At 45.3% G+C, this 18,331-nt stretch overlaps 1 protein-coding gene across 2 annotated transcripts in view; it reads right to left on the bottom strand.

Annotated features, from left to right (window-relative positions):
• DGCR2 (DiGeorge syndrome critical region gene 2) overlaps positions 1–17,971 on the bottom strand; it is a 73,509-nt gene extending 55,538 nt beyond the window's left edge. Inside the window, exons 1-2 of one of the 2 annotated variants that reach the window (XM_088477840.1) lie at positions 17,611–17,971; positions 5,790–5,822 (exon numbers count right to left, since the gene is read on the bottom strand). In XM_088477840.1, the coding sequence (XP_088333966.1) occupies positions 5,790–5,822; positions 17,611–17,689 (112 nt within the window). In that variant the 5' untranslated portion in view covers positions 17,690–17,971. The remainder of the gene's footprint in view (positions 1–5,789; positions 5,823–17,610) is intronic. The other variant, XM_088477841.1, reaches the window with a different exon arrangement.
• Between the last annotated feature and the right edge of the window lie 360 nt (positions 17,972–18,331).

Below are 18,331 nucleotides of genomic sequence, written 5' to 3'. Positions count from 1 at the left end.
CCCTAACCTAAGCCTCCAGCCCCTGCGGCTGTCCGCGCCCGGCTCCCGGCGTAGGTCTAATGACAGGGGTCGGGAATTCGGCGCCTGTCCTTAGTGCCTTACTGGGATTAGACAGTCGGGAAGCCGGCAGTCGGGATTACGTCCGTCGGCTTCCCATGTGTTTGTACAAAGTTGATTCAAAAACTACTGAACCGATTTTCATGAAAACTCATCATTTTGTAGCGGAAACTCCTAGAATTAACTTGCACTTTGTGCCTGTAGCCAGGGGAGAATAGAGAAGATACTCTTCCTGCAGCCACAGGTGTGTGACCCGTTTAGGATTGCCCCCCTTTCTGTAGTCTGGCCACCAGGTGGTTGCTGGGATGAGGTTGCTGCAGCAACAGAGGAGCCAGCTGGGTGGGCTGAACTTGGCAGCTGCTGGTAGATTAGCTTCTAGCAGCCTCCAACAGGCTCCTTTGACACTGTCGAATCAGGTGTAACTGTCAGGGAAAGCCTAGCTTGGGTGTTTTCGCTTCTCATGCAACCATACCAGAAAAGTGGTTAAACAACAAACTATTAACAAAGTGCAGTTAGCTATCTGTATGATGTTTGTATGTTCATCAGGTACCACTCACACTCCAAAAACACACTCACAAAATTAACATTAGCATCTGTGTGGCAATAGACTATACTCACCACTAAGACCAGATGTACATAGTATTTAATTATGTAGATATTTAGACACACACATATATATATATATATATATATATATATATATATATATATATATATACACACACACATACATACATACATACATACACACACACATATACACGCCTCCATACCCAGTGGCATGCCTCCATTAGCGCCCTTTCTGTGCAGCTTACTGCCCTTTGTGTGGCCCTGTCCCAGCTCTTCAAGCAGTGTCTGACTATACAGAAGTGAGACTGAGCTGTTGCTGCCTCATCTCTCATCTCCACAAAGCTGGTGTTATCTATACAAATTATTACAATAAACAAAGACTACTTTTGTAAGTCAGATATCCTCTTTGTATTATTCTGAAAATTTTTATAGCACGTCCGTAAATATATACATATTCCATAGACAAAAAACCTTACGGTTTTACATGTCCCATTAAGGCTTCTTAGACAAGATCTGAAATTTCACAAAACTTACTGAATTTGTGCCACACAAACTAAAAAAAGCAATACAGGTATGGTATGCCATCACTCCCTGTGGTTAACTGCAGATTCAGCACTCTCACAGAATGAGATTGCTGTCACTCACAAAATGGTGGAGCTGCTAATTCACAGAATTGTGTGCTCATTGGAATACACACATGCAGTCTATGCAAATGAGGTTTGAGCAGTTATGTGGCTTCCACATCCCACTCAGTGCCCACAATCTTCCCATTCGATTACCACAACAATCTCACTGGCTTCCAACATCCTTCTCACTGCATGCATTTATCTCATTTAGAATACACCTTCAGCTCCCTTATTTTTAAAACTATCGCTCTGTCTATACATATACACTTTCTTCCCTTATATGCCTTGATGCTGCTATATATTCCCCAATCCCTACTGCTGTGTGGTCTCCCAACTGTGCTAGTCTATGTTCCTTCATCAGCACCAATCTGTTTTTCTCCAGCCGCACTGCCCTGCATCCGTGCCTCCCCCACAGCCACGTTGCTGTCTGTCTCTCATCTGAGGCACGCTTTCTTCCTCCATCTGCACTACTCTGGTCCCACCAACTGTGCAACTTTGTCTCCTCCCCACCACCCTGTCTTCCTACCCATCCACACCAATCTGTATTCTCCAATCCCTACTGATGTGTGTTCTCCCATTTGTGTTAGTCTGTATTCCCTTATGCGCACCAATCTGTCTTTACCCATCTGCACAGTGCTGGTTGCACTGAATACGGGGGACGCCATATTTTTTTAATTTAATTTCTAAAACACAGAAGCAGGTATCACGGATCTTCCAGATCAGAGCCTGCTTCTGTGTGCTGCTACCTCCCCCGGGTCCTAACGCCTGCCCCACCGCTGACCGCACTGCTGCCGCTAAGGCCTCTACCGTCCCCAGGATCCTGGCCGCAGCTAACGCTTGCTTCATCCCCGCGGCTTTCCCCCGGTTCCCGCTGCAGCTAATGCCAGCTTCCTTCTCCCGGACCCGGCCCCCGCAAACGACGGCCATCTTTGTGTACCCAAGTGAAGCCACAGTGAGTACACCTGCTGGAGGCTCCTACTGAGGCTGCGCAACAAGTTGAAATTTCCTATCTATTCAGTGGCGCATTCTTGAGGTAATAGTTTAAAAACTGTAACTTCTAAATTATCTGAAGCCCAAAAAGCACGTACTCTGACACAATAGCTACCGAATAAAACAAACCCAAAGTCTAAATTCACCCCCTACCCTGAGTTATGCCATCCCAAAAAAAAAAAACAGGCTACAGCAGAAAAGTGGTCCTAATTGAGAAGGTCAGCAAAAAGTGACAGTTGGAACTTTAGATTACTCCCAAATCCTCATTTTTTATGTTTTTGCCCTGAAATTTGGCATATAGCACTGAGCGACAGTTCTACCCGCACGTGCCAAATTTCAGCCCAGTACCTTCTATAGCTTTTGTGGTGTAGCCCCTTAAACACCATGCCCCCCCTCCAGAAATTCTCTATGGAAAAATCTGTATTTTTAGATGCAGCCTTAATATAAGGGCACAACTGTGCCTTTATAATACACACAATACAGTGCGAAATGTCATGGTGTTCATGGTATAGCAGTATGTGAAGTCAACGGTAGGTGGCGTTACCACCATACTGTGACGTCTTGAAAATGACCAGACCTGAGGCAGTTTGAACACTGGCTAGGCTGCTCATAGCAAGGTAATTCGGAGTTCGAATGGGGCATGATAGTGGATGCCCGACAGATGGAACATTCCATTTTCGAAGTTGTGTGGACATTCAACATTTCTCGATCTAAAAGGTGTCACGTGTGTACCAGGACCACCTCCTGGAAGGCATCACCACCCACCGTGGACTGCGCAGTGGCTAACCACGGGTGCATAATGATCGTGATCAGCTGCATCTGGCCAGAATTGTCCAAGGTAACAGACAAGGGACACTGGGTCAAATCACATCCGCATTCAATCCAGGAAGTACCTGACACATATCCAGCAGGCCAGTGTAGCTTTCATTAACTTTCATGGGATATGGGAGCAGAAGACCCCCCAGAGTGTCCCATTAACAATACGACAGTGCCTCACCTGGGCTTGTGACGCCACTGATTTGACCTTGGAGGACTAGCAACATGTGGCATAGTCTGATGAGTCACGGTTCCACTTGCTTCAAGATGATGGTAGGGTTTGAGTGTGGCACAGACCCCATGAGGCCATGGACCACAGTTGTCAACAAGGGACAATGCAGGCGGTTCCATAATAGTGTGGGATGTGTTCACATGGCATGGGTTGGGTCAGCTGGTCGATATGAACACGTCAGTGACTGGTAACAGCTATGGTGCATTGCTTGATTGCCATTTGCAGACCTTCATGGACTTCATGTACCCCCACAACGATGGAATATTCCAGCAGTATAATGCAACACATAGCAGTATAAGGCAACTGTTATCAGTCCCAAGTTGTCTGGAATTGGTTCAAAAAGCATTCTGGAGTGCTAAAGAATGGTGTGGAGAGGTCCATTCACATCTAAGAACCTGCACCTACAAATATCAGGGAGTTGTGGGAAGCTATTCAGATGGCATGGTTCAATATCTCTCCAGAAGTCTTCTGTCAACTTGTGGAATCGATTCAACGTCATGCTGCTGCACTTCGCCAGGCTAGAGTGGGTCTTACACGATACTAGGCATCTATCCCATTACTTTCGGCACTTCAGTATATACACACACACACAGTAAAATGTTAAAGGGTAAAAATGTCTATAAAATAAATACAACACAAAAGAAAAACAAACAATATCTGCAATTCCTATTTAATTATATTTTTGACTGTAGTAATAAATAAAAATTTTCACATATATTTAAAGTTCCTGATTTGATTAGCTTCAACTTCCTTTCAGATGAACTCTGCATTTTATTCACCGCACACCCCTTGCATAGATGCCTGTAAAGCAGCAAACAATTTGGGATCATCACGGCTGACAGACTTTCTCTCTCTACTGTAAGTAGTGTAAACTTGGGTACATACTATGCGGCATATCCAATTAGGTGCGAGTTTACCAAAATTCTTGCACCTGGTGTGTTTTTCCCGCAGGAGCGAGATTTTTAGTATTCAATAATATGAAAGCTTTGTTTTTACTAACGCCTCTATAGCAGGTCCAATTTTTCCTAAAATCCATATTTTAAAGGAAAAATTGTCGATACCTGTCCTGGAATCCAGTGAACACCCCCACCATACCTCCCCGAAAGACTAATTAAGCATTCGGAAATTTCCGATTGGCTTAATTAGTCTGTAATTATTCACCTGCTGCCCTCCACTTCCGTCTCTTCACCAGCATCGCAGACACCTTCCATGGACCAGCCGGGCACAGGACAGGTACTACTCCTAACCCTGCACCCCCTCTCTACACACACTACGCTACACTGCATACTCTCCCCGAACACACAACCTACCTACACTGCACTATACTACCACTGCTAACCCTGCACCCCTCTACTCCAGGCCCTGCACCCCCTCTCCCTGAACACACTATGCTACACTGCATCCACTATCCGATCACACAACCTACAGTGCACTACCGCCACTAACCCGGCACCGGCTCCCTACACCCACTACACTACCACCGCTAACCCTGCACCCCTACACTACCCCTAACCCAGGTAAGAACTTTCCCATAACCATCCTCCTCCTCCCAGCATCCTCCTCCACAACTTGACCGACAGAAGGGGAGCTGATAGGGAGTGAGAACCAGGAGCGTCCAGAACACATCGGTAAGTGCCTTGTGTTCCGTGTCACAATTTTTTTTTTCTCCCCCACAGGATTTTGGACGCAAAAACATTTGAGACTTATATTTATTTGGATACTGCGGATATCGGTAGCGCGCATACCCGTGGTAATACAAAATTGGGTGCGAGATGAGCAAAGTTTTTTGCGGGGAAAATCCCACATTCAGCTGGATATGCCCCTATACAATGTATCGTACGATGGGTCCTTCCGATGACTCGCAAGAAATTTATCATTACATTGCATCGCACATTAGTATGGTATATACCCAGCTTTAGACCTGCAATTACATTCCGATAACTGTAGTTGACAGAAGGATACATGAGGAAGTAGAGTCCCTATCTGGTGAAAATGTCTTTTACACCAATTTCCTGGTTTGTTCAGTGTTTTCCACCAAGAGCTTCCAAAATCAGAGTGGTCATTTGTTCAAAGACAAAGTAGTTATACTAAACAAGACCTGCTAGCATAGTTCTAGCAGTTAAGATGTGAAGCAGTTTAGCAATATTAAAAGGTTGCAGAAACCCTAAAATAACTTCTAAACTCAACAGGTTATACCATTTGTCATGTGGGAAGTGGATTAGTCTAAAAAGGAATTTATTTTCTAAGAACCTTTTTAATTAATTAGGTATATCTACTCAACCGTTAATTTGTCGAGATAAACAGAATAGCATCTTTATAAAGGCGTTAAAGAATACATATAAACCATGATAAAATAGAGCAATTATTAATACATAATGGATGACCACTTATCTTCCAAAATGTCTCGATATTTTATTAAAATCTAGGCCAGATATACATTCACAACAAAGCATTTCTACTATCAATCTACTCACTACCAAAACTATAAGCATGCTCACCTGATTGCAGTCTTGCCAGAGCTACTGGAGGACCTGAAATTTAAAATTTAAAAAAACACTTACCAAGCTAGATATAATCTAATCGAACACATCAAAAGAAAACTGTATGAGAGAGGGGGGAGGCTCTATAGAACCACTACTGTTTACTTAAACATTCCAAAGGGAAATGATAATCAACCAAATTCCATTTTTATTATAAATGTTAATGAAATAGAACAGAAAGAAATAGATCTAACAAGGAGTTCATAGTACTATAAAAGGTTTAGAAAATATTTGAGTTAACCTCTCTAACTAGTAAAGGTACCTAGATGATAGAGGTTAAAAATTGGACAGTACAACTATACTGTATGTCCCAGAAATTGCAGATCTCTGTTGTTCAAATAATTCTAGGAACAAGGTTGTGCATTTGTAATTACTAAGGACCAAAAAGTTAAGGCCCCCCCATACATCTGCAACAGACTGCCAGGATCCTGCTTTCCTGGGTCGAAGGATTGGTGAAATACATCATTTTGGATTTCACAGATTTGACAATCACAATCAAAATTTGATCATGATTTGCAAATCTGTGAAATTTAACATGTATAATTTCACCGATCCTCCAATGTATCTCAGAACATCGATGGCCGGCGGATCGGTGTTTCTGATCCGATCGTAGGATCGTGAGACCTATCGTTAGATGTATGGAGGCCTTTAGGCGCAAAGAATTAAAAAAGGAACAATTTGCACCTTTGCAAAACTATGCTGTAGGTGGGGCGGATTTAAAATGTGCATAGAAATGTCCTATCTTAATTTAAAATTTCAAGGTAAAAATAATTATTGCGTCTTATATGCATTACTTTTTATTTTGGTAAAACAAAATATACACTTTAATCCATTCCTGACTACGGATTCATTTTGATATGTATGTACAGTCAGGTGCATAAATATTGGGACATTGACAGAATTTTCATATTTTGGCCTCTATTCACCACCACAATGGCTCTGAAATGAATCAAACAAGATGTGCTTTAACTGCAGACTTTCAGATTTAATTTGAGGGTAATTACATCCAAATCAAGTGAACGGTGTAGGAATTACAACGGTTTCTATATGTGCCTCCCACCTTTTAAAAGCTACTTCATGGACAGGTTTGGGCTATTCCCTCGTTATTTCATTATCAATTAAGCAGGTAAAAGGTCTGGAGTTGATTATAGGTGTGACATTTGCATTTGGAATCAGTTGCTGTTGACTCTCAATATGAGATCCAAAGAGCTGTCACTATCAGTGAAGCAAGCCATCATTAGGCTGAAAAATCAAAACAAACCCATCAGAGAGATAGCAAAAACATTAGGTGTGGCCAAATCAACTGTTTGGAACATTCTTAAAAAGAAAGAACGCACTGGAGAGCTCAGCAACACCAAAAGACCACGCAAAACAACTGTGGTCGATGACAAAATAATTATTTCCCTGGTGAAGAAAAACCCCTTCACAACAGTTGGCCAAATCAAGAACACTCCAGGAGGTAGGTGTATATGTGTCAAAGTCAACAATCAAGAGAAGACTTCACAAAAGTGAATATAGAGGGTTCACCACAAGATGTAAACCATTGGTGAGTCACAAAAACAGGAAGACCAGATTAGAGTTTGCCAAACAACATCTAAAAAAGCCATTACAGTTCTGGAACAACATCCTATGGACAGATGAGACAAAGGGCGGAATTCAATTGTTTTTATCCCCTATCGCGCCCGACGGAGCTATTCTATTCTTGCTCCTGTAGGGCGCGATCAGCTGCCAAGCGCTACATTTCAGCTCGCAGCCCCTGGGGGATGAGAGCTGAAATGTGCGAAAAGTGACATGTTTGGGCGCCCAAACATAACTTTTCGCGATCGCACCCAGCACTTTGGTCGGGTTTAGCGGCTTTACGCAGCTAAACCTGACCTCTATAGGCGCGATCACGGCGAAGAACTGCAGAAATTGAATGGCGGCCCGCAATCTCCTGTCACTTTAGACGGGAGATCCGGACCGCGTAATCAACTGAATTCCGCCCAAAGATCAACTTGTACCAGAGTGATGGGAAGAGAAGAGTATGGAGAAGGAAAGGAACTGCTCATGATCCAAAACATACCACCTCATCAGTGAAGCATGGTGGTGGTAGTGTGATGGCGTGGGCATGTATGGCTGCCAATGGAACTGGTTCCCTTGTATTTATTGATGATGTGACTGCTGACAAAAGCAGCAGAATGAATTCTGAAGTGTTTCGGGCAATATTATATGCTCATATTCAGTGAAATGCTTCAGAACTCATTGGACGGCGCTTCACAGTGCAGATGGACAATGACCCGAAGCATACTGCAAAATCAACCAAAGAGTTTTTTAAGGCTAAAAAGTGGAATGTTATGCAATGGCCAAGTCAATCCCCTGACCTGAATCCGATTGAGCATGCATTTCACTTGATGAAGACAAAACTGAAGGGAAAATGCCCCAAGAACAAGCAGGAACTGAAGACATTTGCAGTAGAGACCTAGCAGAGCATCACCAGGGATGAAACCCAGCATCTGGTGATGTCTATGCGTTCCAGACTTCAGGCTGTAATTGCCTGCAAAGGATTTGCAACAAAGTATTCAAAAGTGAAAGTTAGATTTAGGATTGTTTAGTTTGTCCCATTACTTTTGGCCCCTTAAAAAGTGGGAGGCACATATAGAAACCATTGTAATTCCTACACCGTTCACCTGGTTTGGTGGCCAATATATGAAAATTCTGTCAATGTCCCAATATTTATGCACCTTACTGTATGTGTCACATATGTAACATCACTAATAAATAAGAATTCAGTGGAGTACCGTGAAGGTTAACAAACCTCTGAGCTTGTAGTCTTCACTACAACATTAGGGACATTTAGCCAAACCTTTATCAGAACTACTTTTTAGCTTAATCCTAAACAATAGAAGTCAAATCATAGCAAGACATTGGGTTACATTTTTAGTATTTATATTGAAGGGATTATATAATCCAACGTGCTTTTGTAAAGGCTGCACACTGCATTACACAGTGTTCACCAAATTTAATCATTTTCACCACAAAGTAGTTTGAAGCCGAAGGGAAAGCATTCACTACTCACAATTAGATGCATCACTTCATGTTTCATCCCACAAGAAGCATTTAACTTCTGAAATGTGTGATCTTTACCTTCTGTTTAATGATACCATAAATTATTTGTTTTTGAGAACTTTATAAATAAAATAGAATTATACTGTTCACACTAGCTCCGGCGCGAGGCAGGGCGCCGGAGCTAGAGAGGGCACGTTCGTGCGCGCGCCGAAGGCGCGCGTGCGCCCGAGAAGGGGGCGTGGTCACCGAAAAGGGGGCGTGTCTATAAGACGCGTCCCCTTTTCGTCACTCTTTGGGGCGTGCCCGGCACTTACGGATACGCCGGGCAGCCCCCAAGCCATGCAGACAGGGAGAAGAGATGCCGGGCGCCCGGCGTCTATTCTCCGGCGGTGACCAGGTCACCGCACATTTCTTCACCCGCGGGACACTGTGACCCGCGGGTGAAGACAGTTTCCGCAGGATGTTATGGCAGGGCGCTTTTTGCCCTCCTTCTGGAGGGCAGGGCGCTTTTTGCTTTCCAGAAAGAGGGCAGGGCGCCGCGCCCCGCTAAAACAGCCTAGCGGGAACGCTACAATTACTTACAATCAGTTGCAAATTTTACCTAGGGGCTGTAGCCCCCAGTAAAATCTGCCATTCCCCTGTGAGCCCACAGGATGAGGCATTGGACTGCAGCCAGGGCAACCCCCCTGTACTAAAAAGGTAGGTGCATCTACATCCATGCACCTCCCCCAGTGTCTACCGCGCAGCCGATCACTGTTAATCAGGCAGCCTGGCACCACCTATCACCCGGTGGCTGCAGAGAGGAGCAGTCACCAGAAAAATGTAAATGAAGTAGCCCTCAGCCCAACAGTGTATATCTGATGGCTGCACAAAGAAGCAGCTTCCAAAAAAATGCAGTCGCGATGCTCCGTTTATCAATGGTCCATATATTGCTAAACAATATTAAAAAAAAATATCTAAATTTAAGTTAAATGGTTAAATAAATATATATATATATTTTTTTTAAATAAAATCGTGTTGGATAAGTTATAAACAGATGTTCTTGACCTAATAAAATTATAAATAAAAACCAATTTGAGCAGTTTTAGGAAAAAATTATTAGCCAGTTAAGGCTAGGCCACTGTCCAGATAAAACAGTGGATCTCAACTCCAGTCCTCAAATACGAGTCATGTTTTCTGGATTTCTTTAATCATGCGCAGGTGAGTTAATCTATTTTGCTGGGCCAGTTTACACAGATAGACATGCTGAAAACAGGACCTGTTGGGGGATATTAAGGACTGGAGTTGAGAACCAACAAGAGAGAAAGTCAAATGAGTAAAGTATACAATATTATAGCAACTTGCGTTTTATTCTACTGATTGTGTGAACAGATGAGCAGCTTGCTCAATTTGCATTCTGTATTATACCCCTTTGCCACTGGCCAAAATACCCGGGTCTTTGCCGAGTCAACCCGGGTAGCAGCGGAATACATATGATTGGTTCTAATCCCAACAGCGGCATCACGGCAGACGAGTAGATCCCGACCGTCAAAGGTAAGTATTTACTAACTGAGGCCCTCATTCAGAGCCGTACGCTCTGAGCAGAGCGCACGCTCTGAATGAGGGCCGGGCTCCATTTTCATGGAGCGTCCTCCTGGACGCTCGTATAGCTGTGGGTCACCACCCACAGGCTATACGAGCGTGCTTTGTGATGGCCGCGATGGTGGAGACCATCGCGACCATCGAAATTGCGAGCCGGAGCCTGCGGTTGAGGTTTTCAACCGCAAGCTCCGGAGTGATTTTGGCTCTATCAGAGCCAAAATCACTCCCACTGACATCACTAGTGATGTCAGTGGGCCGGCTTCTGACGGGAGGCGTTCCCATGGGAACGCCCCCGTCAGGGAGGCACGCCCCCGGCACGCCCACCAAAGGGGGCGTGCTGTCAATCAACATTGACAGCACGCCCCCTTTGATCGGACACAACGAGCGAAGGACTTTCCTTCGCTCGTCGCGTCTGGCGCATGCGCACGACGGAGCTCCCTCCGTCGTGCGCATGCTCAGTGCATAACATCGACCCACTTGCGAGCGGACAGCCGCTCGCGAGTGGGTCTGAATCAGGCCCTTAATTCTACCCTCTAACCCTCCCTTAGCGGTGCCTAACCTCCCCCCAAGTGCCTAAACCTAACCCCTCCTTCCCAACTGCCTAAACCTATCCTCCCCCCAGGGGGTGCCTAACCCTAACCCCCCTTCCACCAGCCTAAACCTAACCTCCCGTGGGGGGGGCCTAACCCTGTCCCCCCCCCCCGGGAACGCTAAACGTAATCCTCCCACACCGCAGCTGTCCGCACCTGGTGCCCGGCTTACTTTGGATCGGTAAGCCGGGTGTCAGGCTCCCAGCGTAGGTAAAATGACAGGCGTCGGGATATCGACGCCTGTCCTTTAACCCCTTGCCGAGATTAGACAGTCGGGAAGCCGACTGTCGGGATCCCGTCCATCGGCTTCCCAACTTCTTCCCGTAGCAGCTCAGTGGAAAAGGGTCCTAGGAAACAATCCAGGTGTGGATCATTAGGTCTACATTGTCTAGATCAGGGATTCCCAAACACGGTCCTCAAGGCACACTAACAGTCCAAGTTTTAAAAGATGCTCATACTTGAGCACAGGTGACTTAATTAGTACCCAAGTTATTTTGATTTAACTGCCTGTGCTCAAGCATGGATATCACTAAAACCAGAACTGTTAGTGTGCCTTGAGGACCGAGGATGGGAATCACTGGTCTAGATAGACAATGTTTGGGTAGACAATGGAAGGTCGACAGGGTCATTAGGTCGACACTCAGTCGACATGCAATTGGTCTACTTTTTGTGTTAGGCACCTACCCCGACGGTTAGGGTTAGTATTAGGGTAAAGATTAGGGCTAAAAAAAAACATGTGTCAACCATTTACATGTCGACCATATGAGTGCCGATCTAATGAACATGTCGATCTTCAATACATGTCAACATTTAGTGTGTCGACCTTCAGACCCTGTCGATCTACTGCCTGCCGACCTTATTACTAGTCGATCTTTAGTGCGTCGACCTTAAGACCCTGTCGACCTACTGTCTGTCTATCTTCCATTGTCTATCTAGACAATGTAGACCTAATGACTGGATACCAAAAATCCCAGGCATTTCTACCCAGGTCTCGAGCAAAGTTTTACGCAGGTAAAACCTTGGCCAGGCAGTGTGGAAATGGGTAACCCGGTACTTAGGACCTGGGACACGTTTCCAGCATGATTGCATGTCATTCGGAAGCTGTCTGTGGCAGCTGTCACCGGGGAGGAAGAGATTACAACCTCCCCATATGGTCCGGACCATTCCGGTTTTTATGCCTTCCCCTTCATACGGGGAACCTGTAATCTTTCCATCCCCAGTGACAGCTGTCACAGACAGTCTCCTGAATGACACCCCTGCAATGGAAATGGGGAAAATCCCAGGTCTGACCTGGCTTGGAACAGTGTTTCAGACCCGGGATTTTTGGTGGAAAGGGGTATAAGATGCAGTGTGAGCAAATTCTAATGCTGGGCATAAACTCTGCAATTATCTGTCAGACATCTGTCCAATCTGGCTGATTGGAATAAACTGGTAATTATTATTATCATCATCATTTATTTATATGGCGCCACAAGTGTTCCGCAGCGCCTTACAAAGTACATAAACAAATTGTAGACAAGTGACTTACAGAACAATACAATACAGGACATGGATAATATATATTGCTACATTAGCGACCATATCACCCAGATAAGCAACAGAGCATAAGCAACCAAGTGTTAGGTGCCCTAGTGGTGAGTAAGAAGTAAATGACACTATAGTAAGGAGAAGCACAAGAGGGTAGATGGCCCTGCTCATGAGAGCTTACATTCTAAAAAGGTGTGGGAAGACAAACTGGGTTGACACAGATGGGGTAGATGGGGAGGAAGGAGCATGTAGCAGGGAGTTAGAATGATAGCTGGAAGGCTTTGTTGAAGTAGTGGGTCTTGAGAGCCCATTTGAAGGATTGCAAAGAGGTGGAGTGTCTGAGCGGGAGTGGGAGAGAGTTCCAGAGGTGGGGAGCAGTGCGGGCAAAATCTTGGAGGAGGGAGTGGAAGTAATCAGCTGGCATGAAAGGCGGCGTGCATTAGTTGAACGAAGAGAGCGGAGAGGAGCGTGAAGGGAGATGAGATCAGAGATGTATATGGGAGAAGATTGGATGAGGGCTTTGTGAGCGAGCGTGAGAACCTTAAATTGGGTTCTAAAAAGGGAAGGGGAGCCAGTGGAGGGCTTGTAGGAGAGGGGAGGCAGATATAGAGCATTTGGAGAGGAAGATAAGCCGTGCAGCAGGATTAAGGATAGACTGGAGAGGAGAGAGATGGGATTTGGGGAGGCCAGATAGGAGGAGGTTACAATAGTCCAATCTGGAGATGACCAGTGAGTGTATGAGTGTTTTAGTAGCATCCTGGGTGAGATAGGGTCTGATCTTAGAAATATTTTTGAGATGGAAACGACAGGACTGTGAAAGATTCTGGATATGTGATTTGAAGGAGAGGGATGAGTAGTGTTCACTCTAGCTCCGGCACGAGGCAGGGCGCCGGAGCTAGAAAAGGGCACGTTCGAGAAGGGGGCGTGGTCATCGAAAAGGGGGCATGTCTATAAGATGCGTCCCCTTTTCGTCACTCTTGGGGGCGTGCCCGGCACTTACGGACACGCCGGGCAGCCCCCAAGCCCTGCAGACAGGGAGAATAGATGCCGGGCACATGCGCCCGGTGTCTATTCTCCGGCAGTGACCGGGTCACCGCACATTTCTCCACCCGCGGGACACTGCGACCCGCGGGTGAAGACAGTTCCCGCAGGCTGTTAGGGCAGGGCGCTTTTTGCCCTCCTTCTGGAGGGCAGGGCGCTTTTTGCCTTCCAGAAAGAGGGCAGGGCGCCGCGCCCCGCTAAAATAGCCTAGCGGGAACGCTAGATGAGTCCAGGATAACTCCAAGACAGCGCACCATGGGACTAGATGAGATAGTTATTTGATCAATTGATAAAGAAATAGTGGGAAGTGAGGTGATGTGGGAGGGTGGGAAGACGATCAGCTCTGTCTTAGACATATTAAGTTTTAGAAATCGCTGGGACATCCAGGAAGAGATAGCAGAGAGACAGTAAGGATACGAGTCAGAAGAGAGGGGGAGAGATCAAGGGAGGAAAGGCAGATTTGAGTATCATCAGCATAGAGATGATAATGGAGGTCAAAAGAGCTGATGAGTTCACCTAGAGAGGAAGTATAGAGGGAGAATAAGAGAGGACCAAGAACAGAACCTTGGGGAACACCTACTGTAAGAGGCTGTGGGGGGGGGAAGAGGAGTCATGAGAGGAAACTGAGAAAGATCGGTCAGAGAGGTAGAACGACAGCCAGGAGAGGGCAGTTTCACGTAGACCAAGGGAGTGAAGGATATTCAGCAGGAGAGGGTGGTCCACAGTGTCAAAAGCAGCAGAGAGATCAAGGAGAATGAGAAGAGAGTAGTGGCCTTGAGATTTGGCAGCAAGGAGGTCATTAATGTATGGAAGCAAATGGCATTTGCTCAAAAACACTAGAAAATGGACAAAAATGGTCGTTCAGACAAAAACGGTTAAATCAAACAAATTTAAATAATTTGAACAATCGTTTTTGTCTGTTTTCCAGAGTTTGGGACCATATGGTCGAATGTCACTTACTCCCATACATCACCAAGTTTTCATTCCAACCAACAAAATTGGACAGATGTTTTACAGGTAATTGTATAGTATATGCCTAGCATAAGTAAAAGATCATCTGAATGAGCCTTGATTATTGCATTGATCAGCCATGATTGCTATTTGAAAAAGTTATATTTAATATGTAAAAAAAGTAACACTTTCAGCAATTCTAACATGCAGAAGTCATCACTTTTCTTGCAATTAAACAATATCTATATTTAGACCAGATATCCAAATATATATGCTTGTGCTCAGATAAGGCACCTAAAAGTAATATACTAAGCGTTAATTTCTACAGGACAGCTAAAGTGGGTTGTCTGCCTCCAGTTGTGTCTTGACATAATTGGCTTTTCCTGTCTCCATTGTAAAGTGGGTCAATTTGTACACTAAATCCTTGACAGCAGTGAGTAATTCCAGTTATTGTTGGATGGAAAATATTTCTACATGAATTTATATAGTCAAGTCCAGGTACAATTCACAATAGATGACAAAATTGCTAGTGTATTTCATAACAAAATTAACTAAACTTGGGATTCAGCTTCCTAAATATGTAAACAGTTCCCTTCTTTCTTACAGCTCATACATTTTAAAATGTAATATCTAATACAGAGTATTTACACTGTATAGATATTAATTCACAGTCAAACTTGCAACTACTTAATTATAGTTGAACAGAGCTCATCACACATTATAAAAAGCTAAAGTCACAGAACTGACCAAAAAATGTGCACTTAAGGACAAAGATAAGTTTGCCCGCTTTAAGGTAACTCTACACTGGCAACCCGTCCCCTCAAAAGATTACATAAATGCAGAGAGTATTTTAAAGCAAGATGAAAAACATTGTTACATGATGAAAATTGGGAAACTAAGAACTGACAAAACTCTAGTTTCAGCAACAACTGAGGACTAAACTACTTTCTAAAGAAATAGGACTCGAGTGAAAAGACACACTGAGGCAAAGTCAAAAGTATAATGGCCATAAATGACTCAAAAGTAAAGATGAGCCCTACGGTTTGGGCTCGGGTCATCCTGCCAAGTTTGGATCTCAGAACGAGGCAAAACGTAATCTTTTACAGACATCTGTCCTGAGACGTTCAGAAAAATTACATTTTGTTTTGTTCTCAGATTCGAACTTGGCAGGAAAATCCAAGCTAAACCAAATCACTCATCTCTACTCAAAAGTAGTGCACGGTCCCGTGCAACTCTGCTAGCGTTGGGCATCCTTTTTTGCCAAAAAGGCATCTTAAGTCGAAATATGATGCAACTAGGACACCAGGAGACTGCGCTGATTAAATTATTATGCGACACTTGTCTATCTGTGTGCGACAGGGTATGCAGTCAGGAAGCCGACGGTCAAAATGCCAACCGCCGGTTTTCCGACTGTGTAATCCCGACAGGGTACTAATGATAGGCATCGAAATCCTGACGCCTATCATTATACCTACACCGGGAGCTTGACGCCTGGCATACCGAACAAAGGTAAACCGGGTGGCGGGCTCGGACAGCCGTGGGGGGGACTTAGGGTTAGGCACCCCCCCCCCGGAGGGTTAGGCTAGGGGAGTGGGAGGTTAGGGTCAGGCACCCCCGGGGAAGGTTGGGGTTAGGCACCCCCCCGGGATGATTAGGGGGGGGGGGGGTCGGGGAGGGTTAGGTATAGGTACTTACTGTCGGGATCTTCACTGCTGCCGGTTTTCCGGCATCGGGATTTGAACCACCGGACATAGGTCCGACTGTCATTCATACTGATCCCTGCGACAGAGCCTGTAAGCGGAACTTGGAATGGAGAAGAGCAGCGGCCGCTGCACCGTGGCACTTTGCATGCTGATTCAGAGAGTCTGTCATACAGATATACAAGTGTCGCACATCAAATTAATCAGCAGAGTCTCCTGGTGCGTCCTAGTCACTTTGCATTGCAACTTAAATGCATTTTCTGCCAAAAATAGATGCAAAAAAGAAGCCTAGCGCTAGCAGATTCTCACGGTACCTGGCGCGTCGAGAGATTCTGTTTGGGGCAACTAAAGCAAAGATATGCGAGGACACACCTGTATATGTAAAATGTGTGGTCTGCATCGCCAAATCTGCATGCGATCATTTTCTGAGCATGCGTCATGACAAAATACGTAAGATACACTAAACAAATGTGCAAACATTAAACCTGCATTAACCCCATTGGGCTTAATGTGTTCATTCCCTAGAGCACAGCCCATGCATCACTGAAAAGCTGATATACTGTACACAGCAAAACTATCAAGCGGATACAATATTTCTTAAGGTAGTGAAGGACAATAACCATTTATAATAACAGTGCATAAACAGAACACGCTCTACAAAACCGAGATAAAAGTAGAACTACTTCTGTCCAATACAGTATTAACAAAACCAGGAAATTAGGCTCAATTGATACAATTTATTTATTTATTTATTTTTTTTAAAAGCACTAAATGTGGAAACAATGTTTGGTTACAAAAGAAAATGTTAACTTCCTGTTAGCAATGTTGACATAATAGGGAAACATTTTACACTGTGTGCAGGAAGGTCAAACCCTACCCAGTACAGTTACAGTATCCCAGATGCACATGACAGTATCATGTAAATAGCCTAGTAAATTGGTATTTCCTTGACATGTGATGGGCAACAGTTCCTACTGTCCAGTGCCCACCATGAAACAACTGCAGAGCAAAGTCACCCACCGCCCCTCTGCCCACAGAGGGCGGCTGGGACGGGGTTACTTGAGTCCTGTGCTGGCAGATCGGGGCTCTGACAGTGTGGAAGCGGCAGCCAGGCCTTATCCCAGCTCAGCTCTGCAGTATGTGACCTTCTGCTGACAGCGAATACCGGGAAAGTCGTGTCCCATTGCCGGGCCACTGCTGTCATCTGACTAATCACTGAACTCCGTTACAATCGGTAATTAGTATCCCCCGCGAATTGTCTGAGCACTCCAGGTCTCAACCCTACCCCTCGCACGCCATTTTAAATGCCGTTCAGAAGCAGGCCTCGCCCTCCGGTGCACTCACCTGGCCGCAGCGGCTCGGTCAGAGTTAGAACAAGCAGAAAGAGGAGGAGGAAGGTGCCGCTGTCCGGTTTGAGCACCATTTATCCTCCGTTCATCCTCCTGCCAGAACAACGAAAACCGGACAGTCGCCGGAGGGGGTGGGGAACGTAGCGAGAACCGGTCCAGGTGCTAAGGATTTCCAGCCGTAGGTCACAGACAGGATTACTAGACTTCCTTGAAGACCCACGTCCCCCCGTCTTGTTCGGTAACGGGTACCGCACCGATGCACCTAGCTCCGGGAACAAGATGGCGGCCTCCGTCACTTAACAACAAACAGAGCGCAGTCCAGCCAATCACAGCAGCACGGGGGCGGACTTTACGGTGTGTCACGTGATGCCGAGCCTGGAGGCATCTCGCTCAAATCACCGGAGTCGTAAGGGGCGGGACCCGGCGGGTGTTCCTATCTGAGGTCGGTGAGGAGAGCAGGGTGACAGAGTATTGCCCTTGGCTTTGTAATCAGTCGTTAGGACGTCGCGGACACGCTTGGCATGGAGCAGCTCCCAACACACCCCATTTCCCCAATGTCTGCTGCGTCATCCATAACTGGCTACTGACATTTGGTTTTGCTTTGAAACAATAATACATGTTTTAATCCCTGCCACAGTAGGTTGGTATCTATATTGACGAGGCTGAAGTTAGCTTCACTTCTTAATCGTGCTCCAGCATATTATTCACTTATTCAT

The sequence above is a fragment of the Taudactylus pleione genome, unplaced genomic scaffold (assembly GCF_031769625.1).
Source record: "Taudactylus pleione unplaced genomic scaffold, aTauple2 ptg000205l, whole genome shotgun sequence".
Taxonomy (NCBI): Eukaryota; Metazoa; Chordata; class Amphibia; order Anura; family Myobatrachidae; genus Taudactylus; species Taudactylus pleione.
The sequence above is the reverse complement of the archived record's forward strand: the minus strand, read 5'-3'. Positions and strand labels throughout refer to the sequence as shown.